Genomic DNA, 26,564 nt, shown 5'->3' with positions numbered 1-26,564 from the left:
CAGGGCACAACTTATTTTTCTATTCGTGGAATGGCTGATAAGATCTTTGAAAGCACCAGGAGCTGATTTCATATTCTTCTTTAGCATGGGTATTAACTGAACAGTAAGCTAAGATTTTGAGAATGTCTCTACAAGGAAATAGTCTTCTTCCACAACATGCACCAACATTGTGCTGACGAACTACCCTCTGAGTTACGGCAAAGTGTGCTGTTATATTATCCAGGGAACATGGTTTTCCTTGATAAGGCTCAATATCTGATCTTCTGGAAAACCTACATTATAATCCTCCCAAGGGTTGTCGCCCTCCACTAAGTGGATAGTGTAACAGTCTACGTCCCATATGGACATCCTGGCTTTGAAAGGAACTGAACTGATCCCTCTGGTGATTGTGTGGGGGCACAGGAGATAGTGGTGAGGTTGTCCTCTGTGATGATGGTGGTGGCAGTGTTGTGGTGCTGGGGAAGGTGCTGGCAAAGGTGCAACTAGTGGTGAAGAATTTAGCATGGTGAAAATTTGGACATGCTGTGTACATGCAGAATGCTCTCCATGTGAGAGATCTATCATACTCCCATTCTTCCTCCGTTAGTTTCCTTTTATTAGGAATGAGAGGAAGCATGGAGACTAGTGGTCTTTGAGGTTTATTTTGTGAAAATGTTCCCCTAATTAGGGCAAGTAAAATGTTTTGGGCAAGCATCAAACTCCTCAGCTAGTCTTTCTACGACTGAAGACTGCAAAGTTTGGAATTGAAATATCCTTCAATTGTGGCTTTGAACGGGGGTCTTTTGACTATGCAGCTTTTGAGGTCGAAATAGGCAACGTTTTATGCCTCCACATCGACATATTGTCAGTGTATTTTAGCATTCTGCGTAGGTGATGTTGACCTCTTCAGTTTGAAATTAATCTGCTGTTTTTTTTTTTGTTTAAATCAGGTCTCTGATGAGTTCTCAGGACTAATTTACGATGCTCTGTGGCTCAGAAGGACATGAGATTTAAGATAAGTGTGTTTTGTCTGAAAATGTCTGATGTCTCTTACATTCCGTAATGCTGCATCTTCAAATGTGCCAAGCAAGTTTCTCATCTACACCTCAAAGTCTTTTTACACCTAAAAGCTTTGCGAAAGAGGCACTCCAACTCCTGGCGATTTAATGTAAGATTGAGGTTGCAAACCTTGTGATGATGGGACCAGGGACACTGAGTTACAATGTGGGAAGAAACAAAAGCGAGTACCCTCCATGTGCCCACACTGTCTGAGTCCTCGATATGTTCAACTTGGTTCACCAAAGTTATCTGATTGACTATGCTGAAATATGGTTAATGAGTTATTGCTTTCTTCCTCAAAACCAGAAATGATAGTGCCTGACATTTAAACGTAGAAACGCAATGGTATCCGAGCATTGCTTCTCATGTCCAAACCAAATGATGAAAAAAAAAAATACTCTTGTGTTTGGCCAAATCCCATGTACATTGTGGACCAAGAGAAGAGTCATTCCACCCCTTGTGATTTACAACATCCATGAGTTATATAAAAGGTAGGATTCATCTCTCCTTTCCCAGTCTATCACTTATTAGCCTCAGACTTTCAACAGGGTATCTGGCCCGCTAATGGTACTTCTACCAACATAAAATGATACCAAATTCTTCTGACCCCCTCAATTACTTTGACAATAACCTCCACCCCCAGACTTAACTTCTTCCTTTTTGTGCCCCAGCTAACTAGCTCCTTGCTGGCCATCAATAACAGACCACCACTTTGTAAAGAGAGAATGTTATTCTGGGAAACACTACATACAAAAGGCTCTTTCATTGAATCTATCTAGATGCCTCCTTTCCACTCTTACTCTTTACCATCTCGTCCAAGCATCTCCATTGGGAAGCCACTCTTGGGTAGAGGAAAGTGCTACACAAATTAAAAGCATTACTGCTCTTCCCCAGAGCACTCTCCAGTTTACTTTTAACCTGCCCTTTAACTCTCTAAAGAGAATAGTATATGCATGTCTAGGCTACTCTGAACATTTGACTACCACTTTAAACACACTTGCATAGGATTCCATGGACAAAACCTGATGAAAATGTCCAAGTTCCAAAACAGAAAGGTAGCCAAAAAAAAAAAAAAGGTAGCAGACTTCTCCCACACACTGAGCGACTGCCTTTTAACGAGTGCAACATCCACTTTACATCAAACAGACAAAAGCATCATAATCTACACAACGAGGGAATAAAAAGAACATGTTCAATTTCACAATAGACCACTACCTTAATTGTTAATTATGTCCATAATGATAAATCACAAGACTTGGCTTAAAAAAAAAAAATGCTCCTCTAAGGTGAAGCCTCTGGAAACAATGGGTAAATATTTTAATTTGTCTAAAACAGTTGACTCACCAAGTTACGTATGAATAAGGGACACTCATTACAGAACTATAGTTTTCCACACAAACAGCATGCACATTGCTTATCTCTTACTGAAAATATACCCACTTCCAAATTCACAAGACATGCTTTTTACCCTTGAATAGGTGTAAGATTATTTTTTTCTTTTATGCGGGTGGCTGAAAACACTTGCAACAACCACAATCCACGTCGGGGTGAATCATCCAAAGTTGCTAAATTAACCTGTGCTTAACCAACTGGGAGCTTGGCACAAAAGCAGTCTAGCTTAACTAAGAAGCACTGTGTTAAGCATGTATGCAGCATACACAAGATATTCCTCATTAACTTAGAAAAATAAGAGTCAAATTAAATAAAGAGGCTAAACACACTAAGATGCAATCAGTAGAAATGGATATATAACATTAAGGTTTAGGTAAAAACAGCACCCTGAAAAAGAAATAGCTAACTGGGTATCTGGTTGCGCTAGACCTGGACAAAGTCAGGCGTTCAGGGTGACCATAATGGACTTAAGAGACCAGGTTAGAGCCACTGAAGAAGTTTCCTTCTCAAAGTCTGGCACAGAGTTTAAAACTTCAGGGGTTTCCAAAAGAAGCTCAATTGATGCCAACCAAGGGTCTAGGCACTGAGCAGCCACCACTTGAGGATCAGGAATTCACTCCAGCAGAGGCCAGTAAGGCACAGGCAGGTTCAGTTACAGGCCCAAGCAGGGCCAGTTGCATCAGGTCAGCTGGGCAGCTGTAGAGAGGCCTTAGGAGCTCACGGTGTCCTTGTAGTTCAGAATAGGTCAGCCAACTGACCCTTGAAGTCACGCTGGTTAGCCTGGGTTGGAGGGGGCAGGTGTAGTCTTCCTTCTGAGAGAGCAGGGCAGACTTCAAGCAGCAGGGCAGTCCTCTGAGGAATATAGCACGACAAACAGGGTAGTCATTTGAGAAAGAAGACAGTCCTTCTTTAATGTTCACAGCATAATGAGTGACTTAGGAGATCCAATATTTATACCTGTTGCCACCCTTTGAAGTGAGGGAAACTTTCATTCCACCTCTGGTACAGGAAAGTTCCTTTCATTCCCTGATCAGGCTAGGATGACAAAAGGCTGGTGTCAAATTCCTTGCAGGAGGCAGCCCTTTAAAATTTAAGTGGGGCAGGGGATGGGGCATCTCACAGCTACACTTAGCTCATATTATTCACTCTCTGGGCTCAATAGGCATTGCTGATGGGGGAGCCATCAACAGGTCAAGGCAGCTGGAAACTCCTAGAATGTCTTCGAGCAGGCAAGTGTCAACTTCCTAAAAGTGGAATTTTTAAAATATTAATCTAAAAATCTAGTTTAACATGGAATGTTTTAAGTTAAGATTCATTTCAGTCCAAAAATGACATTTCTACCTGTTACCAATCAGAACTTAGCACTCATTAAATGTAATAATGTAACCCAATGTTATCCTATAGGAGAGGTAGGCCTTATTTATTTTGTTAGGTGGAATTGGCAGTTTAAAACTGCAATACAGGCTGCACTGACAGGCCTGAGACCTGCTTTAAAAGGCAGTTACTGTGTGGCATGTGGATTAAACTCAGATCTTTGTGACGGGGGTGAATGTCTGCATTGTTCACATTCTGTCCGCCATCTGTTCTTTTTGTTTTTGTCACCGTAAGCAGGAAGGGTATATGTTCAGCTGTGGGTCCTGTGCTCATGGCGCCACTGGATTTAAGCTAGCCTGGTTGATATGGAAGTGATACCATGAGACTGGTCCCAGGATGCTCGTTTCTGGTCCAGGGAAGACCTGGATGGCAGTTTGGGCTGGACTGTCCCAATGGGCAACAGGGTCAAGACTGATTAGCATATGGCTGGGTCCAAACTGGGGTGGCGTGGTGGGCAAAAAAACATGGATTAAACAGAGATCTTTGTGACTGGGAGTGAATGCATTATTCAGCATTCCGTCCATCTTTTCTTTTTGCTTTTGCCCACTACTAGCATTTCATTACAGGCCCTGGGTACCCGTTGTAGAATATGCAAGGTACTTACTATTCAACTAAGTGTACCAATCACGTGTAAGCGATTTGTACCATGTCTTGGAGGGAGAGCACAAGCAGTTTTTCACCAGTAAAGTGCACAGAGTCCTAAAAGACAACAAAAAAATGCTTCAGGAAACAGGAGGGGTGAAGGCAAAAAGTTTGGATGTGACCCTGCAGAGAAGGCCACGTCCAACAATAGTGTAACTGAAGATTTTTATCTTTGCAGGGCAAAACAAGCATTGGCTAAGCCAAAATGTCTCGCCTACTTGAGATCTGCTGACTGTCTTTTTTCCAGAATTCAAATGCATGACTTGCAGATCACATTAAATGTATGTAGTGAGTACCCCCTCCCAAAAAAAAAAAAACTGCTAATTAGCTCTAACCAAACGCCACTCATTTCACAAGAATTGGAAAAAACTTAAGTATCACATTTTTCTCCTTTCCCTTACCTCAAACTGCTAGTGAAACCTTGATCTTTACAACATGATCTGAATCCCTTGGGCTATCTCGCCAACGTAGGCTTCTACTCTCTAATATCAGACAGTATCCACTAACATGAAATTCTGTGGCATGGCTGTTGGCTGATGTCAGTTCAAACTTCTGTCATGTGTAACAACCTACTTCACAAAGCACCCAAGTCGAGAAAAATGTGGTTTGTGAAGTACCAGCGCTTCTACCCCAATTGCCAGTAGAAAGGTGAAGCAGTGAAACTAAATTATAAGTCTTTTCAGAGAAATGTTCATCATTGGACAAAGCCCCAACGTCAGTTACTCATAAAAACGTTGCACTAACTATGCGCATTTTCTTCTAACTCGGAACTCAGTGGTGAGGACTGTACGCAAAAAGATGTACCAGACAAACAGATTTGTTCACCTACCTGGGAGTGCCATTTTGGCAAACACAGGCAGATCGCGTTAAGAGCCAAGAGCAGAGCTAGTTTACTCTGGGAAACCGGGAGCTGCAGGGTTCTCCATCTCAGAACTCCCAGCCAGTAGCATCTGACCTAACAGTCTAACATAAAACAGTGCTCATCAATGTGTGACAAGCGGGCCAGAGAGCAGGTCCGTTTGTTAGCCTGAAGAAGGGAACAATCAGAGAACTTAGAACAGAACTTGACTCAGTGACCTGGTTTTCACGCCATAAATTCATCATGAAAATAAATCCTCAGAAACCCATTACTCATATACTTTTCAATACCAACATTCATTCACGGTTGGGTGACCCAAAGTTTGCAAGATAAATGAAATTAAACACTGGGAGGTGAAACCGCGCCAGATCACATGATGGAGTTGTAGGAAAGCCAAGATTAAAAAACAAACCTAGGTCTCCAGTGTCCATAGCTTAATCAAGTCTACCTGACATTTCACTTTAGACGAATACAAAAAGCATTAAAGAAAAAAGGACACACAAAAATCAGAATATAAAGGTTTTTTTCCAGAAAGCACATTGGATGCAATTTCATGAAGCTTTTTAGCACTACAGCAGTCCTTGATGAACTCCAGCCAGGTGAACACGTTTGAGTGTGGTCAATGAAATTTCACAGAGCTTCTTACATTGAAGTTTATTAGCACAACGGCAATCCTTGATGCACTGTCAGGTGAATACATTTGGATCAACAGCAAGATGAAAGTAACAGAGGTAGAGACACAAAAAAGACTGACATATAAACACTGACCAAAGACAATCACGTCATTGTGAAGGACATGCAAAGCAACAAATAAAAAGCGATGGGTGGGCTGTAAGCCCACAGAGTAGGGATACATGTCTCAGAGACAGCACATGCACTGCCTAGGCAAAGACCTAAAAATAACAATTACAATGCCAGGCATTTTGCCCTTCGTATCATGAAAAGTCTATTAAGAGGCTTCAAGAACACTAAACACTGGTACAACATGGGACCAGTTAGAGAACTGGTGTCAGCAGCATGACAAGATTCCCTTGACCAGACAAAAATCACAACTTATGTATCACAAATGCATGCTTTCCACATTTACACAAAAGAGTAAATTAAAGGCTTAAGCAACAGCAGAGTAAGCTTCTACACAGATATACAGAGCACAGGTACAGAACAGCTATCAAGTCTAAGCTTCCCTCCCACGCAGAATGTATACAGCATGGAGCAACTATGTGCACAAAAAAGACGGATGTTGCATGTGGGAGTAAGTGCTCAGTGGTGGGCGTGTAATGTGAAGCCAGATTTTGAGTATGTTACTGGGCATCTTGTTTCACCACAATCCTACTTTCCAATGATCGATCACAAACCTGATGTGGAAAAGGTGAGCACACTACCAACTAAAAGAGGACTAAGTGGTTCGACAGCATCTTCAGAATCAGAGTAAGCATGGTACAATCAGCAGTGACAATCTAACACTTTTTTTAAGCAAAAGATCAAAGCAGCCTTTATGAAGAATTTCATTTGGGTCCCTCTTGGGAAGCTTTCATTTTAGTTTTCCTCATTACTCTTCCATGGCAGACAATTGCATATATATATATATATATGTTTTGAGACATGATCCTGCTATAAAGGACAGTATAGGTCCTCATCCACATATCACATATCGTAAAACTCAATCATTGGGGGACGATCTCACCAGAAGTCTATTCAGTTCCAAAGCTAATTCATCTTGGCTAGCTAAGAAAAGTCTTGGCTTTTGGAAATGTGGACATTGTAAATCCTGTTTATATGCACAAAATACTCATACATACACCACATTCAAAGGGAAAATTTGTGACACAACAGATCGCATCACTTGTGAAACTGAATATGTCGTGTATGTTATTGAATGTGGTTGTCATAAAAAATATGTAGGCAGCACCATTCATAAATTGAAAGTCAGGTTCTTACAACATCTCAGAGCTATCAAGAATCATGATCCATCTTACCCCTTAGCCAAACACTTTTGGGATGTACATGAAGGCAATTGCAGCTCTTTAACATTTTATGGTATTAAAACCATTGCTGCTCATCCCCGGGGGGGGGGGGGTAATAGAACTGCCCACCTGAGACAAACTGAGTCTAAAATGATTTTACTTTTAGGCACAGAAAACCCCTGGGGTCATAATTTGGATGCAGAGCTTCATGTACATCTGTGAGATTTTAGATTCCTTTTTTTTAAGTAGAAAACATGAAATTCATTTGACACTTTAAAAATTACTTTTTAGGATCCTCTATTGGTTAATGAGATTTCCGGATTGGAACTTAGTTTATTTTGTTATTTTATTTATCACAGTATTAATTTCCTTTATGGTGTTGCACTCATCTAATTCACCTTTGCACTGTATTATGCACTTTTGAGGGAGGTTCTTGCGGTCTGTACATATATATCCTTGTTGTTGAATTTGTTGGGTTTCCTTTGTAACTTCAAAATTAATGATAGTTTTGCCTGTGTTATGGACACAATGATTTTTTCCTATTGACAGTATATTAACATTTAGAGGACCATGATCAATTTTATGTACTGTGTAATGATTTATCTATAACTGAATTTGACATTGTTATTAAGACCAATTGAGATATTTATATATTAGCACAAATCGTATAGAATTTTGGTTAACAACATCTATTTATATATCTGTCCTTTTTCTTATTGTCATTCCTTGATAAGAATCGATTGGAATTATTCCATTTATTTATAGGTTGTGTATAGATTGATTGCATTGTAATTAAGTTATAGTACACATTTTTGTATTTATCTATTTATATATCAGGTTTCCAAAACTATCAAGTAAAAAGTGGACAATACTTTGATATTAGAGAGAAAGGAAAAAGGAAGATAAAGAGAGAAAATACCCTATATATGGGTTGTTCTTTTTCCTGTATTTAACAATTATTAAGACTATATATTATTTATGCATTTACAGGCAATCACATTATATATGTGATATGGTATTACAATATAAAATAAATACACAATGTTATATTTGAAGTTTATATTTCATCTAAGCACAGGATTACTATTTTCTAACTTTCAAACCCAGAACTGTTATGTTACAAAATGGCCGCTCCGTTTGCACTTCCCTCTAGCTATGTAGTTAACAACAAAGGACTATAGGGTTTAAATAGTTGGGTGTAAAAATGCCTGCCAATGTCCTGTTGAAGGCTTTTGCTGAAACGCGTTGACATTTGGTTGGGACAGCGTGTTTGTTCTTGGTGGGCACATTAATGACTACTTTTGTGCATCTTATACCTTTTTATGCAGTTCGAATTTACCGTACATTTAAACTTTTTTCAATAAATAGCAGCCGATGAAATTAATTACAAGTGGTTTTTGAATCTACATTTTTACGAGCCTATTTGGATGTTGTGCAGCCCTTGGTGTGCGATTACACTGCACCAGTTTTTCTGAATATATATATATATATATATATATATATATATATATATATATATATATATATATATATATATATATACACACACACATACATACATACATACATACACACACACAATTTTCTGCCATGGAATCAGAAGCTCGGCAGCACAATATTTTTTGACGATATTATGTTACAACTTTTACATTCACAGAAATCCTGTATTGCTGCCATGTCGTCAATCTCCGGCCTACCCAATCATTGGAAACATGTCAAGAGTAAGTTCTTCCACATAAATTGTGTTGCCATGACAACCCTTGGAGCTCCTAAGTAGGTGAAAAATTGTGACTTTCATTCAAACCAGCTGAAAGGAATGACATGGGTAAAAACCCATTTTGAGTCCACTGCTTACTTTTAACATCCTATTTTAAATTCACTATTTTTTTATTGATCTCTGAGGCTGGGGCAAGGAAAGGAATAATTCCTGGGGCACTACAGGTGCTCTATAAGTAGATGGGAAGCATCTACTTTGTGCTACATGTACTGCCAAATGACTGCTTATTGCACAAAGTTGCCCTTAAGTAGCAACAAGAAGCCAGGCAAGAGGGGGGGGCGTGGCCAACATGGCGACCGGAGCGGCAGAGTAATACTGCGGCTCCGTGCCTGGCCCACATAAATCAACCTGAAATAGGCACCTAGAGCCTTCCTTGAGGCGGGTGCCTTCTTCCCAGCGGGTCCGGACCTCCGACAGAAGCGGGGACCCTCTCTGGGACTCCGGGGTCACCTCGGGCGAAAAAGAGGAGCCTACGGCCTCCTAAGCCGACGCTCGCGGCGGGTGAGTTCGCTGCCCGGGGCCGCGGGCCGGCCCCGCCCCCGGACCTCTAGCGCTCGTCGCTATAATGGAGAGACGCCTTGGGGAGCCGTGAGGCATCTGAGTTTGGGTGCACTCGCTCCCCGGGGATTGCTCTGCGGTGGGGTGTTTGCTCGCGCCCCACCGCCTGAAGCAGTGCTGCCGTTGCGGGACTGGACCTTGTGAGGCGCACTGCGCCGCGAGAGACTTTGGACGGCGGCCTCGCTTGGGCTCTCTGGCCCGCGTGGCTTTCTTGCCGGCGGATCGTCGCTTCTCCCGGCGCTGGCCGGATGACTACTGTACCATCAACTGCAGCCCCCCCTTGGTGTTGGAATATGGCGACTGACCCGAGCGCGGCCCGGGCGTGCTGAGGCTTCCGACTCGACGGGTGCTCGGGGAGCTGCGGCGGCAGTACCGCCGTCGTGCCCACACCACCTGGAGCGGCTACTCGGGGGATCCCCTGCTGAGCCCCAGGCGCCCACATGCAGTGGGAACAATAAAGTGCAGCACACCTTTCGGCGACACAGACCGAGTCGCGGAGAGGGGACGGACCGCTCTCCCTCCCCCCCCCCCCCCCGCACCTCACTCGGCGACACGGCTCGGGTCGCGGCGTGCGGGGGGCCCGATCTCAATGAGTGCCTTTAACGGGCACGCCAACTACCTTAACAGCACGCTGTAAGCCTCACGCCCTGTACACATCTGCAGTCTGGAATTGAATTGGACTACTGGCGGAGAGGTCGGGGTCGGGACTGTGGCGAGTGCCCCGTCCGGGCTACACTGAGCGGCCAGAAGCGGACCATACCAGGTCATTGGTTGATAATATTGGTACCGTCACAGCCACTGTCCTGGAACTCACGGGAGCTCTGGGCATTGTGCTGCCCCCTCTAGAGAGGAACACCACGTATGGTATCGTATTTACCCTAAGTCTGCGGACTATCGAGAGTGGTGGGAGCCACCCGGCGTGGATCAGTTAGTCATTAAACTTGTGCCAAAACAACAAGACGGAGTGGGGAATAGGTGAGTCTAAACCGGCGCCAATATCAGAAAAGGACCCTCAACCCCCTCCTGTATTACAACCTAGCGAATCAGGGGACGTGCTGAAGGAAGCTAGAAGTCGTGGGCGATTACTCCCGGCAAACAACTGTCCGATAAAGCTGGCATAACACACTAAGGTAAAATAGCGCAGAAATCATGGTCAAACCAAAACACCCCAAGTCGGGGTCCACTGGAGAAGCTGATCCTCTCCAACCATCCTGCCAAGGGGACTCGCAACCATCTACACAGCTACAGCTAATTGAAACATTACGCACGCACTCCCTACAATTTGATAAAATTATGCAAGCAATAATGGACACCAAATCCTCGTTAGAGGGGAAAATAGACGCTGCAGTACAGGAAGTCTCATTGCTGCGTGCGGACCACCGCAAATTAACCGGTAGGGTACACGACACTGAAACGTCACTGAAAACTATCCAGCCCGAAGTTGAAGAAATGAGAACTAGAATGCAAAAAATGGAACTGGACATAACTCAACTACAACGTAAGGCTGAGGAAGCTGAGGGTCGTTCCAGGCGGAATAATATCAGATTCCTCGGAATCCCTGAGAGAATCGAACTCCCTAAGGCAGAGGAGTTCCTAGAGGCATGGCTGAGGAACACACTTAAAGAACAGTACCCCACCACAATACCGGTGATTGAAAGAGCACACAGAATTCCGGGTAGGCCACCTCGACCGGGAGCGCCGCCCCGTCCACTAATAGCTTGCTTCTTGAATTATAGGGATAGAGACTTGGTCCTCCAACACTTTAGAGAGACTGACAACATCGTGATGGAGAACAGCAGGGTAGCAGCCTATCCTGATTATACAATGGAGGTACAAAGCAGGAGAATTGCGTATAGCAAGATCAAACAACTACTAAGAGAGAGAGGCATCACTTACTCCCTTATGTTCCCTGCACGTCTGCGCGTCGTTATGGACGAGAAAACCTTAATGTTCCCCACCCCTGAAGATGCATGGACCTGGATACACGCTAAGGGATTGGCCGACCCACCCGGGGATGACACGGTTCCTGGTGAGTGGACCACAGCTAAACCCAGAAGGAGGAAAAAAAGCACCAAAACATCTGCCCGCCCCACAAAAGCGCAAATCGCATTGGACCGGGCGCAAATATTAAAAGACACAAATTCATTCGCTCGAGGGTTGCTGGACTCAAGGAGTGAAACGGACACTAACGACACTGCCTCACATGGGGGAGATACGAGCCCGTCCCCCTCTCCGATACGGGTGGGCCCTGACCTCACGCCGCGATTGGCAGACGAACTTTGAAGAGGTGGAGTTGCCGCTCGTGGCCCCGCCCTGTCGGCGACAGTAGCTAAGGTGCTGCATGACAATATCATCGGGGCACTCGCCCTAAGCTCCACAGTGAGTAACAGCTATTAATATGTAGAACTATGTTTGAATCCTCGTATATCGTACAAAGGCGAATGGATCTACGGAAGAGGAAAATATCCTGCAGGTGGGCCACTCAAGGGCTAGTCGTAAGGTGGTTCACGACCCCCCATACCGGAACGGTATCCGTATGGAACTGTCCTCTTTGGAAGTCACCCTAGGCACCGGTTGTGCCACTTTATTTAACGGACGTATACAGCCCGTAATATCCTTTTGGTTGTTATATCTATCTCCCTTTTTTCTATCTTTAGCCCACTATGGGCTCATTCCTTTATCACGGATGCTGGGGGGCTGGGGTGGAGGGGTCGGGGACCGGTGGGGGGCGTCTGGGGTGGGGCCGAGGAGGTGGGAAGGGGTGGGCGTGTTGGGTACAGATCAGATAACCCCCTGCGCCTAACCAAGACACAATGAATAAGATACTTAGTTATAACCTCATAACATGGATTGTGAAGGGAATGGCAGGGACTAGCAAACGCCATAGAATACATGCGTACCTAAAGCGCCACCGCGTACACATAGCAATACTGCAGGAAACACACATCACACCCACAGAGGCTGCGCGGATAGAAAAGTGCTGGTTGGGCTCAATATATTGCGCTGGCGATTCCTCCTTCGCCAGAGGAGTGCTGGTTTGGATTGCGCCGGGTGTCCCTTATACAGTACATCACTGCACAAAAGATAAGGAGGGCAGGTTCATACAGCTAAGGGGCTCATTGGATGGGGAAGATCTTGTAATAAATGGACTATATGTACCGAACATCAAGCAAGGTGAATTTTTACAAACCAAGACCTCCCAATTAACCAATGATCTAACTTCATCATGCATATGGGGGGGTGACATTAACTGTGTCCCACACATAGACAAGGATAGATCACACCCCCCACTAGTAGCCGCCCCAATAACGAAAAACTCCCAAATGCTGGGCGCATGGATGGAAGAACGTCGACTGATCGACATATGGAGACACATGCATCCACATGAAAATGTGTACTCCTATTATTCCCCAGTACACTTATTACATACCCGTATAGACCTCATCCTCACCTCTCAGAATATAACGCATAAAATAACAAGAGCGGAGTACTCCGCTAGGGTAATCTCAGATCACTGCCCACTCATAGTACAAATAAGTTGGGGAAGGCCCCGCTCATGCATTCCCACCTGGCGACTCCAAACGCAATTACTACAAGACCCCTCTTTTAGGAAGGACATTGCTACACATATCTCAACATACTTCACATTGAACAAAGGGACAGCCACCTCCAGAGCCATCGAATGGGATGCACATAAGACAGTCATAAGAGGGGTATGTATATCAACCACAGTGGGAGTCCGGCAAACACTAATGCGCGAACTCCGTGCATTGGAACAAGAAATTCAAATCGCTGAGGTTGAGTTCACTAAAGATACCACAACAGCGACTAAGCTCACTAGCTTGCGCACTAAATGGTCCGAGACAGACAGACGCCTCGGACAGTTCGACTATCGGCACCATATGCTCGCACGCATGCAGAGGGCGACAGATCCGGTAAATTATTAGCGTGGCTCATAAAGAGTGAACACCGGAACACCCCTATAGGCGCTATCCGCCTGCAGTCCGGCCGTATAGTTAATACCCAGGTTGAGATAAATAACGCTTTCAAAGAGTATTACAGCTCGTTGTACCGGGCACGGCCCCCACCCACTAAGATCCAGTTAGAGGAATTCTTCAACGATATAACTCTAAGCAGTCTATCTGCCTCTCAAACCATAGAATTGGACAGCACGATTGAGATAGCAGAAATCCAACGTGCGCTGCTACAGCTGACACATGGCAAAGCACCCGGCAGCGATGGCATTCCCATAGAATACTACAGCACGTTCCAATCTCAGACTCTAGCCCCATATCTAGCAATGCTAAAGGAAGCGTTGGAACGAGGCCAACTCCCTGAATCCTGCCGTGAGGCGTTGATAGCAGTTTTGCCAAAGGCAGGTCGTGACCCCTTGGATGTTCGCTCATACAGGCCATTATCACTACTAAACACCGATTGCAAATTACTCGGAAAAATACTAGCTAATCGCCTGCTTCCTTATGTGTCAGAGTTGGTACACCAGGATCAGGCAGGCTTCATCCCCGGCCGCAATACCTTCAGTAATATCAGAAATTTACTGCTTCTAATGAGAAACTCCCCGGTAGAAGATAGACACCGGGTGGCAGTATCATTGGATATAGAAAAAGCGTTTGATACTCTGGGTTGGCCTTTCTTAACAGAAACACTCAAGCGGATGGGGTTCGGGCAAGTGTACATTGGTTGGGTGAAAACATTATACACTGACCCAACGGCCAGGGTTAAGACGGGCGATACGGTCTCCGAAAAATTCAATATCGGTAGGGGCACCAGACAGGGATGCCCGCTCTCACCACTATTATTCGCATTAGCCATTGAGCCGCTGGCCGCCCGCCTGCGTATAATGGCCCCCACGTGGGGGATCTTGGATGGCCAGAAGCACCAGATAGTTTCCTTATATGCGGATGATGCGTTGATCTTTCTACGAGATCACGTGGGAACCCTGCCAGGCCTACTGGAACTCCTAGAAAAATTTAGTTCGGTTGCCGGATTAAAAGTGAACTGGACAAAATCCTGCATATTCCCTTTGCGCCCGGTTCCTGAGGCACTGAGAACTCCGACGGGTCCAGGAGGCTTGAAATGGTGCTACACAACATTTAAATACCTAGGGGTAAATATATACCATGACAGCTTAGATCTCATGGATGGTAACCTCGGCCAAGTGGTCAGCTCAACGAGGGGCTCCCTGCCCTTCTGGTGCTCACTGCCACTGTCTCCTATGGGCAGGGTAGCAATCGCAAAGATGTTAGTATTACCCCGTCTACTTTACTATTTTATGGCGCTTCCCTTAATACTCCCGAGCTCATTCTTTAAACTACTGAATACCTTGCTAACGGACTTAATATGGGGCAATGGCCATAGACGCGTCGCATTAACCAAGGTCCTCCTACCGCTTAGGTTGGGGGGACTGGGCGCCCCCAGATTTGAAGCGTACTATGCAGCTGCCCAACTACAATGGATATCCACATGGGTTGGTTATCCGACCGGGCTCGAAACTCAGAGAGTGTTGCAGGATCTTGAAGGCAAGGAGATAATGCAATTCCTCATGAACCGTACTGTTCCAGTGAACACTAGCAGTGTGCTGCTGCACACTGCACATTGGGCCTGGGGCCGTTATGCGCTGCAAAACGCAAAAGTCCCGCAGTACTCACCTAAGATTCCACTGCTGGCCCTACCGTCATTAGCAAAAATAGCAGCCAAAGTAGGCCTCAATACATGGGGTAGCAGGGGCATACTTACACTAGGTGACATCTACCAGGACGGGCAACTTCAAACCTACGAAGCGTTAGCCGATAAGTATGCGCTCGGCAGGGGAGGCTTTATAGCTTACGGTGCAATTAGGCAGGTAATGAGAGAGAGTTGGAGTAAAGGCAATTCGGAACCTGATACCTCCCCTTTGCTACACGAACTTCTGGGAAGCATAAGCACCCCATCAAGCATTTCAAATATATATAATATCATAGCCGCCCAGGCTGAACAGAAACAGGATCAGGCAAAAAACAAATGGGACTGTGTGCTACCGGAACCATTATCCCCTGATTCATGGGAACATGCGTTGAAGCTGACTCGCGAGGTTTCACGCAACCCGCGCTTCCGTTACACACAGTTTAATTATGTGCATCAGACCTACCTATCGCCTCACCGCATAACACGCATGTTTCCTCGGTCACCGCAGACATGCCCCAGATGCAACACAGAAGAGGCCACATTTTACCACATGACATGGGATTGCCTCCCGATCCGGAACACATGGATAGAGATAACGTTGCTAGCGGATTGGACGGACACTATACTATCTCCTACTCCTGAGGTGTGCCTTCTGGGCTTAACATCTCATCCCAAGAAACGCAAATGTACATATAAATGCATTGCCTTGGCACTGGTGCTGTATAGACGCCTGATCGCCATGAAGTGGAAAGCCCCTGATGCCCCCAGGGTGGCCCAATGGCGTGAAGAGGTAATACGATGGACCAAAGCTGAAATACATGCATTGCAGAATCTACTGGATAGGGGTATACTAGTTAAAGGCTTGGAGGTATGGAACTCGTTTTTGACAGCGGTGGAAAAAAAAAGACGATACGCGTCCCCCTTGAACTAATGAAAGGAGTGATTTTACATCATCACAGTAGCCACAGGGTGACTTCATCACGTGGTGCGCTCGGGACATGCGGATGTGCGGGGGGGGGGGGGGGGGCAATAATATAAAGGAAACGGCATGTAAGCCTCATGCAGATTTCTCCCTGATCCCTCCGGAAACTGGTTTCTCGTCGTCCTGGGCCCCTCCTATCCTCCGTTGTTGGTCCCCCTCTTCTCTCCAGCCATCATGTGTCGGCTGTAGCCTATCCAGCATCTATCTTATTCTTTTTTCTCTATGTTTTCTGTTCACTTGGAATAATCTCGCATATGCTTAATATAACTCCCACGTGAACGTGCCATTTGTGAACCCCCCCCCCCCGGGTGCTGTTGCATATGTACGTGAATTGCGTTTTGCTCATTCGTAACAGTTATCTGTGTAATGCACGACGAAACATAATGTAACAGTTAGCATTTAATTCCAATGTGGCCACTTGGCCGATAAAACAATAAAAATATATTAAAAAAAAAAAAAAAAGAAGCCAGGCAAGAGATACTTTGTTTACTACTGTATCAACACTTAGACTTCTCTGGCACAATTATTTACAAACAAATTACAAAAACCCACAACAGTGAACATGCATAAAACGTCTGTACCCATAACTGATCAACTACAGCAAGAAGAGCACCCAGGTTTCAAACTTTGATCCAGTTTTGAAAGGAGGATTTAGTCTTTCTCTTTACCGGGATTAAAACAGAGCTACTGCAGCACACAAATATGTTGTTGCAATTTTTCAAAGCCAAGATAGCATGCTGTTTCACGTACCAAGCAGCAAGTCTTCGGCAGGTACCTTATGAATTACAGATTATAACAATGCGGCCCTTAGCAGAATATTAGTAATGCCAAGTGTATTGATTCTTTGGAAAGAAGCTTAGATTGGATTTATAGTTATAAAGCGCAACAAAACTCCATAGGCATCAAGGCACTGTAGTCACAGCAGTCTGATACAGGTAGACGGCAAATCACCTATGTATGTTAGCAGGAGCTGGCTAAATAGAGTACAACCAGGTCTTAAGACCCTTTCTAAAAGGCACATGTCCATCTATCGCAGTCAAAGACTGTCTGAGGGAGCGCCAAAGTCTGGCAGCAGCAATCAACAAAGCTCTATCCCCATCTCTTCTCGCAAACTCTAGGCAAGATAAACAGATTGCAATAAGCTGAACAGTGATTTCTAACTGGGATATACCAACAAAACACTTGCCTGCTTCCAAGTGAACTCCTGATGAGACTTGTGTACAATACAGAAGCTAATGTATTTGTTGCTACTCATGTAACTGCACCAGAACCAAAACTGATCTAGGAAAAGCAAAAGCAGAAGGCACACAAAGGCATTTATGAGCATGAGCATGAGCAGTCAGCATTCATGAATAACATTCTGCTGCAAAGCTTTAAGACTAGGACCCAGGAACCTTTAACCCCTAGTGTGCCCAGGACGAGGTGATCTCGGTCACCTCGTCCAGCTAGGGGCCCCTGCGGACACACCCCTCCCCTAGGCAGGGATGGAAGGAGAATCGCTTCCCCTTCCACCACCACCGCCCCCCCTCGAGACCCTCGCATGGCGTCGGATGACATTAGCCAGAGGCCTTCCCTCCAGCTTTTCTCCTCCGATCACATGGAGGAGGTCAGAGAAGCCTGGAAGGAGAGGAAAGGCCTTTCCCTCTCCTTTCAGGCTTCTCTGAGCATTTCTGCTGCAGAAATGCCACTAGACACCAGGGATTTATTTATTTATTTTATAAGGGGAGCGGCCCCTTGGGCAAGGGCTGCTCTCCAGGGGGGCAATTTATTTTTGGACTGTTTCTGCCCCCCACCCCCCCAGGGGGCAGAAACTCCCCTAGACACCTGGGATTTTTTTTTGTGTTTTTTTTTTTTTAACTGTGGGGAGCGACCCCTTCGGCAAGGGTCGCTCCCCTGGGGGCAAAATGTGTTCTTTTTATTAGGCCTATCTGCCCCCAAGGGGGGCAGAAACCACTAGACAACAGGGATTTTTTTATTTTTATATGTACACATAAGGGGAGCAGCTTCTTGGGCAAGGTCCGCTCCCCAGGGGTGCAAATTATTTTATAGCGGTTTCTGGGCCATGACAGCTTGTTAACTCTCAAAATCGTCCCACTTGGAATGGTGAGGGCTGCACTTTTTCTTTTTTTTTTTACTTTGGGACGCTGCCATGTACAAAAATCCACAAGACCTAGACGCATCTGAAAACTAAACAGCTAGTTGACTCCAGGGTGGTGTGCTTCACATGCACCCGCACCATTACCTTACCCACCTCTGTGTTCTGTAGAAAAATGTGATGTGTCCACGTTGTGTTTTAGAGCATTTCTTGTCGCGGGCACTATGCCTATCCACACAAGTGAGGTACCGTTTTTATTGGGAGACTTGGGGGAACATAGAATAGCAAAACAAGTGCTATTGCCCCTTGTCTTTCTCTACATTTTTTCCTTCTAAATATAAGACAGTGTGTAAAAAAGACGTCTATTTGAGAAATGCCCTGTAATTCACATGCTTGGATGGGCACCCCAGAATTCAGAGATGTGCAAATAACCACTGCTCCTCAACACCTTATCTTGTGCCCATTTTGGAAATACAAAGGTTTTCTTGATACCTATTTTTGACTCTTTATATTTCAGCAAATGAATTGCTGTATACCCGGTATAGAATGAAAACCCACTGCACGGTGCAGCTCATTTATTGGCTCTGGGTGCCTAGGGTTCTTAATGAACCTACAAGCCCTATATATCCCTGCAACCAGAAGAGTCCAGCGGACGTAACAGTATATTGCTTTCAAAAATCTGACATTGTAGGAAAAAGTAAAACGTAGAGAAAAATGGCTGTTTTATTCACCTCAATTTCAATATATTTTTATTTCCGTTATTTTCTGCAGGAAACCCTTGTAGGATCTACACAAATTACCCATTGCTGAATTCAGAATTTTGTTCACTTTTCAGAAATGTTTAGGTTTCTGGGATCCAGCATTAGTTTCACACCCATTTCTGTCACTGACAGGAAGGAGGCGGAAAGCAAAAAAAAATCGTAAAAATGGGGTATGTCCCAGTAAAATGCCAAAATTGTGTTGAAAAATTGGGTTTTCTGATTCAAGTCTGCCTGTTCCTGAAAGCTGGTGATTTTAGCACTGCAAGCCCTTTGTTGATGCCATTTTCAGGGGAAAAAACACAAGCCTTTTTCTGCAGCCCTTTGTTCCATTTTTTTTATTATTTTTTTTTAAACCGCATTTTCACTGTATTTTGGATAATTTCTTGGTCTCCTTCAGGGGAACCCACAAAGTCTGGGTACCTCTAGAATCCCTAGGATGTTGAAAAAAAAGATGCAAATTTGGCGTGGGTAGCTTATGTGGACAAAGTTATGAGGGCCTAAGCGAGAACTATTCCAAATAGGCAAAAAAAAAGGCCTGGCACAGGAGGGGGAAAGGCCTGGCAGCGAAGGGGTTAAATGTGACACTGACAATAACAATCGACAACAGGAGATATCCAGATTTAAATTTTCTAGAGTACAAGCCAGCTTCAGAGTGTTCTGAAAAAACTAAGCTCACAAACGGTGAAGAGAGGTATGCAGGTAGTTGCGTCAAACAGTGGGATTAACACAAAGTGAGACGATGCTCTCCTCCGGTGACCCTTTATCAATTATGAACTTCAAGAGGACCTGAATAAAGACGTGCCGTACTAAAGTGAATTTTACGGTACAAAGGAGCTTTGGCCTGAAGGTCCACTGAGCGAAAATTACCTGGCGTCTGCCCAGTGCGTTCAGTGCACAAGTACATTGATCTGCTTCTGGTGGTTGGGGTTGCCAATTAGGTGACTATTTATCATGTGCCAGTGTAGGGCTCTCGTAGATGTTTAGCCATCTCTTATCTTCCCTTCCTATGCAGACCCTGTCACTTTTTGAAAGCAGGATGATCTCCGGGTAAGCAAAAGCATGCAGAATAGGGAAATCCTGACCTCAACCTGTTCGTTTCAAAGCTAAGGCATGGGGCAGCTAGGACCCCAAAGGATGAGGGAGAAACTTGAGTGGGATGGATGCATACCAAACTGAACGGGTGAAAAAGAATGAAGTCTTTATATACAATTTAGTGTAGCATGTTTACATGTGATAAAGTTAATTATAATGAGTACATGAGCACTGCATCCAGGATCTCCTTCTCCGCTCTAACAGATTTCTGCTAATTGAAGAACCAGGACAGAGCTTACCTAACGTATCTATCAATGAAAATCCACCACACACCTCTTACACTTTCCTTCAACGAGCAGTTCTGTAGGTCCTTTTTATCACATATGCTATACAAAGCAGTAAGAAACTGTATGCGGTGTTAGTGTGTACACCAGCATAAGGAAAGTCAGCTTGCTGTGCATTATTGCCCCCTTGAACATTATGACCTATGTGATAATCCGTTTAGGAAATTTGTATAGAACCGATATTCCGACTTACGTCAGTGCTCAGACTCCACACAAACAAATGCCAAATCAAAGCAGCATCCCAACAGCTACAAAGTGCTAACTGATCATAGTACATCAATGTGTTTTCAGTCAGGATGGGGTTCCTTCAAGGAATTAATGTTCCTTCATAGTCACATTAATTCCACTCCTCAGAAGCCCTCAAAGGCCCAGAACATCCACGTTTTTTAGGTCTACTACATCTAGCTATTTCTGGCCCTGTTTGTCTACGTTCCGAAAGGCCAACTACATCCCCTTCAATATCATGCATTTTTAGCTGGATATTGACAACTAAGGATTCGCAGCAATTTTTGTTGCCCTTAAAATGAGGCATAAGGCAAGCCTGATACAACCTGGTGTTACAGTTATAGGCCACATAGCTGATACTCAAATGTGTGGTTCAACCATAAAAAAGCAAAGATGACACAAACAGGCAGATCAGTTACTAAAGCAAATTTGAAGTTGGAGTTAGCTATTTCACAACACTATGGCATTTTCTCCCAGGCCATGTGATTTTGAATGTTTCCAATGGAACAGAATATATAATTTCCTAGCTAGAGTGAAGGGAGGTTTCAGTTCTAATAAGGACAAGGAGACTAGGATTATGCTCAACTTCCTTTCCTCTATTAATCAGCAGCATTCAAGGAACAAACACTACCTTTCTCAGAACTCCCTGGGAAAGGACTGCAAAAAAAATTATATATACACAAAAAAACACCAATAAAACATCTCGAACAGTGTACATATATTCCTGCTTGCGAAATAAAAACCAAAAAACTCACCAACCCTGCGAAACAAATTCAGTTATCACCAAGAAACAGTTGAAAAAACTCCACATTATACAAAATACAGTAGTTAGCATATATTAGACCTTATTCGTTAATTCCAATCATAAAAGAAGGGGAAAAAAACAATCTTAAGGGAAATAACCATACTCAATCTTGACGTCTCTGATAGAGATGTTTCTATGCAGTTGGGAAAAACGTTAGGTACACTGGGTGGGAATAATCCTTGCCTCAGAGTCCATAATAGAATTGAAAGTTTTCTTCTCAATAGCTAGCAAATGTTATATTCTATGTCAGGACCGGAGTCAAGGATTATGATTGTTTAAAGCTTATCGGCCACCAAATGCATCATGTCCAATACTGGTTTAAAATAAAACTTCTTAAACAGAGTCTGATGACCAATCAGCTGCATTTATAATGTCCTTGAGCCTAGCTCCCAGGGAAAAATGCTTTGATGTCCCTCTGACTGAATGAGCGCCCAAAAAAGCCACATTAACACCTGCTTCTTGCGTAACTTAGCGAGCAATGTTGTGAGAACACTTCTTTGAAAGGTTTTCAAATGGAAATTAAGAGTTGTCGTTGTCTGGGGGTGGGGGGAATGGGTCACGCAAAATTCTTCGACCATGTTTATACACCATAAGGCAATGGACTACACACAACCTTATCAAAGACTGGGTTAGATATTACCCTAGAGTCTGTTTTAGTTCTTTGAAGAACACAGAAGGTGACACCCGAGGGGAGAAAAATGTATTCAAAACATCCAGGGTTCTCACATTCAAGACCCTACAGCAAGAAATCAGGCATAGCAACATTGCCAGTTTTGCAGACAATTCCTTGTGTGACAGATACTCATTCCTCTGCCAAGAAAAAGATTCAAAACAAGATTTAGGTCTCACAAATTGGAAGTCTTAAGTTCCGGAGGAAGAAATAGACAAACACCCCATAAATGTTTGCAAACTAGTGGATGGTCCCCCCCTGGGGATCTTTGAATTGGGAAATGACCTGCAGAAATGAGACCAACAACAATTGACCTTACAATATGCCATGACTTGCGAGGCCACGGAAGCCAAAAAGTTTAGGATGGGGACAACATCGCACCCCATGGGATCCTCTGTGTTGAACACACTAACATACCTACTTGGTCCATGCTGATTTGTATTGTTTGGAGGTTTCTTCTGACCAGGCCAACAGGCCAGAATTCTCCATCTCTCCCTGCAACCTTCCAAGCCAGAGGTAGAAGGCCTTGAAGAATGAGGGGGTGTCTCTGATCCATTGGATCCTGAAGAATATCTAGACCGGTGGGGAGAAGGATTGGAGAATCCCAAAAAAGTTGCAGAAGAACTGGAAACCATACTTTAGATACCACCAAAACAGAGGTGACTGCCATCTGAGCCCTCTGCTTCCACAGTTGGACCGTCAACCAAGAGTGGATGACTAACAGAGGAAAGGACTCCAACGAGAAGTAAACAAGGCAAAAAATGCAAGGGTCTAGCTGTCAAAAGCTCGTGTAGGGCCACTCCCTCAAACAGTCCCCTATTTGGTTGGAGAACTCCAGAAAGTACTCAGCTGTGACAGATATATTGTTGGTCAAACAGTACGACCAAAGTTCCTTTGCCAGGTCCGCTAGGATTTCAGACCTGGGGCCACCCAGATGTTTTATGTAGCAGGCGGCTGACAGGTTGCCCATTTTCAACAGTACACAACTGTTCAACCTAACCTGTCCTTGGTCCCAACAATGCCCAGCATAAGTGCCCGCCATCAGCTCAAGGCAGTTGATGTGGACAGATTGTGAGCCGACCATTTCCCTCCCTGGGGACTAGGGGATGGGGTTAGGGGGTTGCAATGGTTTATCTATAGAAGCCCCAACTGGGGTGGAGGTTAAGAGGAACCAGGTGTGCATATTCCAACTGTAGGAGATGTCTTTCCAAGGGGGTCAATGGTCAAAAGTCACGCTGTGATGGATATAGGCACCCACCGTCTCTCAGAATTCATTATCAATGGGGAGGACGAAATGGTCTCCTTCTCCACATAAGCGTCCTGCATACCAAAGAAATATAGGCAATGGCGCAGGAGCCATTGGGTTGAAGGGTATGTAATTTATTTTGTATGTTTAGATTCTTGTTTTTTAAGATGCTAATGCTCAGAGGGCTAGACCATAATTATAGGAGGTGATAGCCACCTAATTATACGATGGACTATAATGCAGCCCCTGTCAGTCGTGCTGAGCACCAGAAAATGGCCTGCAGGTAGCCAATAAGGATTTAAAGTGTGACAAGTCACTGCAGATTGTGCCTGGGGCAAGCTTGGAATTAAGTGCCCACTTGGGTAGTTTGTTTTGTGTGGCAACTAAATAGGGCTCCAAGTAGAAGTCACTTGTGCAAAAATATTGTCTTGCTTAGATTTACCCAACTGGTACTCGAGTCAACAATATGACAGGCTAGTGAGAGGATAACTGCAACGGCAGTTGAAACCTACAATACAGGACGGATCAACTGTTGGCAAAAAAATACAAATTACATTTTAATACAAAAGTGTTTGGCGAAAGAGAAAGGTCACATTGAAAATTAAAGTGTGCCAATACGTTTCTCTTACCTGATAAGGAGTCGTTCTGACTTTTGACGGTCTTGTGGATGCTGCACCTCCATATGCTGTTTTGCCGGGATAAAATGGGGAATCTCCAAGCTGACTTGATTTCACTACAGACGTGTTGGCAAGTGACTGCAGAAAAAAACAAAAGGAACCATCAGTAATAATGTCACAGAAGGTAAGAGGGGGTCCCAAAAAGAAGAAAGTGCTGTAACAAGGTACTCACCGGGGACAGGGAGCCGAAAGCAGACAGGTTAAATGCCGGCTTCTTCAAGCTCGTGGAGCTGTGATGTGAGAACGAATGGGAACGATCAGGCTCAGGGGACCACAGAGGAGGGGCAGAGGTATTTTTCGAAACTGACACATCTAGAAAGATTAAACAAATCTTTACTCAATGCAAGAGAAAAAGTAGGATTAGCCACATAAATCAGCTTTACATAGGAAACCTTGCAGAAGCAAAGATTGTCAACACCTCCCACACTAGCTAATTCGCAAATATATTCATCAAACAAACAGGACTATTTATAACACCATCTGCCACGGGGCCTTCCCATTTTTGTTTCTTACTCAGCGATCCTGCGGGTCTTGCAAAAATAATTAAACAAGGAAAGGCTGCACATAGCACTCTAGGTTTGCCTAACAAAAGATGCTCGTAAGAGCCCATACTAATCTTGCAACTAAACTGTTGCTTTTTTTCTCAACTAAACGCAAGGTTCAATTTCTACAAAGGAAGCATACTTTACTGAGAGTTCAAGTCAAGCAATAAAAACAATTACTTGCATCATAAAACCAACAGCTCACAAGTACTTTGGACTAACAAAAAAAAGACAAATAGCATTGTTACACGAAGTTACAAATAGTCTGAGTTAAAAGACCAATGGAAACCTTTCTAAATGCAAATATCTACAGTTTACGTTATGGTATGGCACTCAAAGATGGGAAGGAAATAAAGTAGTAACAGAAGTCCTACACCACACCATCTCAAATCGAAGGATGCAAAATAATAGATACTAGTACAAAGCTAAAGATTTTTAATTTTTTTTTTTTTTTTAAAGACCTGTGACATATCAAACATGTAAGGGATACTTCCCGAACATAGGCCTGGAGCGCTCGACCCTAAAAGTACTGCTGGGAAGTCTAGAGGCAGAAAGTAAAGGAAAATAGTTCACTGGAGTTTGCTATTAAAAAGGAGAATTTTAAATAAATTGTATGGCATTTCTAAAGGTATAGGGATACCTTCATTATCAAGCAACTTGAAACCGAATGTTTCAGAATAAGTATTCCTGACGTTCCCTCAACCGCACCAGTGAACTGAAAGTAAGAATTTGAGTCAGTGAAAAACAAGCCATCTCTTAAGTATACTAGGAAGATTTATTCCGATGCGGTGGAGTATTGTCAATTTATTAGTAAAATTGTGTCTGGCCTTGCAAATAGTAATAAGTAATTGGTAGCATTCTAAAGGAATGCTGCTGCTAAACCTAGAACATCCACTGAATATGGTTTCTTCACTCTGGAGACCCAACATCGTTCATCAAGTAGGATTGGTATAACGTCAAAAAGTCAGTAGGTAATTTTTCACCATGCTTCATTAACTGCTGATACGGCTAAATAAATGCCGCCACTGCAATGTTGTCCGTCAAATACAGTTATGCAGACTGATGAACAGTTTTTTTTCCCCCAAACCTCCCTGCTTAACAAATGATTTAAGATTAAATTCTCCATTTTACAACAACATTCCATCTCTTTTATACATATCCAAAGCACATGCCTGTGCACAAACTGGTATTTCATAGTACAGAGATGTAGCTGAGGCCCTTTACAATGTTTTATGTTTAAATGTAAATATAAAAGAATCATGTTTATGATTTAGAAATTCCTACTAAAACACGATTTTCAGAGGGGGAGGACTTTCAAGTAGGAGGAAGGGACTGGAGATGTGGCAGCAAATTATCATTTGATTTAGTATAATGAGGTTCAGATTCAACGCCTAGATAACAGAAGGAATATGTTACCCTAAAATCGTTTGTAGCAAGTAGTGGTGTACATTCACATGCTTTGCACTTCAATACGTTGTGCATTAGACAGGGCTGACACTGCAGCTTGAAGTATTAATACCAGCATTTTATTCAGACGCTATGCAGTGTCACGGTTCTCTGATTTTAAACCAGAAGTACAACAGAATACACTTAATATGCCCACTAGCAAAGAACCTCTCTTTGGTCCCAAAGTAGATGCCACAACACTACATGACACGAACAGATGCTTACAGGTTAAGTAACATTCCATTCAAGGCAAATGTGGCTAGAGATACATGTATTTTATGTAGACTGTAAAGCAGTCCGCCTCATAAGAGGTGGCTAACCTTTGGGTGTTGCAGTTGTTTGGAAAAGTGTACGTAGCACTGCCTGACTTAAGATTGTTTGATGACGTGCTAGAACATCCACACAATAATGTTTAGTCAAAGTGTGCGGCGAAGACCATGTAGTTGCTTTCCA

General features: G+C 43.9%; 1 protein-coding gene across 6 annotated transcripts in view; it reads right to left on the bottom strand.

Annotated features, from left to right (window-relative positions):
* The window catches only part of NUP153 (nucleoporin 153), a 630,217-nt gene that overhangs the window by 474,410 nt on the left and 129,243 nt on the right, over window positions 1–26,564 (bottom strand). For all 6 annotated transcript variants that reach the window (XM_069218389.1, XM_069218381.1, XM_069218361.1 and 3 more), the window contains 2 exons: window positions 24,296–24,435; window positions 24,076–24,201 (listed from right to left, as the gene is read on the bottom strand). In XM_069218389.1, the coding sequence (XP_069074490.1) occupies window positions 24,076–24,201; window positions 24,296–24,435 (266 nt within the window). The remainder of the gene's footprint in view (window positions 1–24,075; window positions 24,202–24,295; window positions 24,436–26,564) is intronic.

The sequence above is a fragment of the Pleurodeles waltl genome, chromosome 2_1, assembly GCF_031143425.1.
Source record: "Pleurodeles waltl isolate 20211129_DDA chromosome 2_1, aPleWal1.hap1.20221129, whole genome shotgun sequence".
NCBI classification, from domain to species: domain Eukaryota; kingdom Metazoa; phylum Chordata; class Amphibia; order Caudata; family Salamandridae; genus Pleurodeles; species Pleurodeles waltl.
The sequence above is the reverse complement of the archived record's forward strand: the minus strand, read 5'-3'. Positions and strand labels throughout refer to the sequence as shown.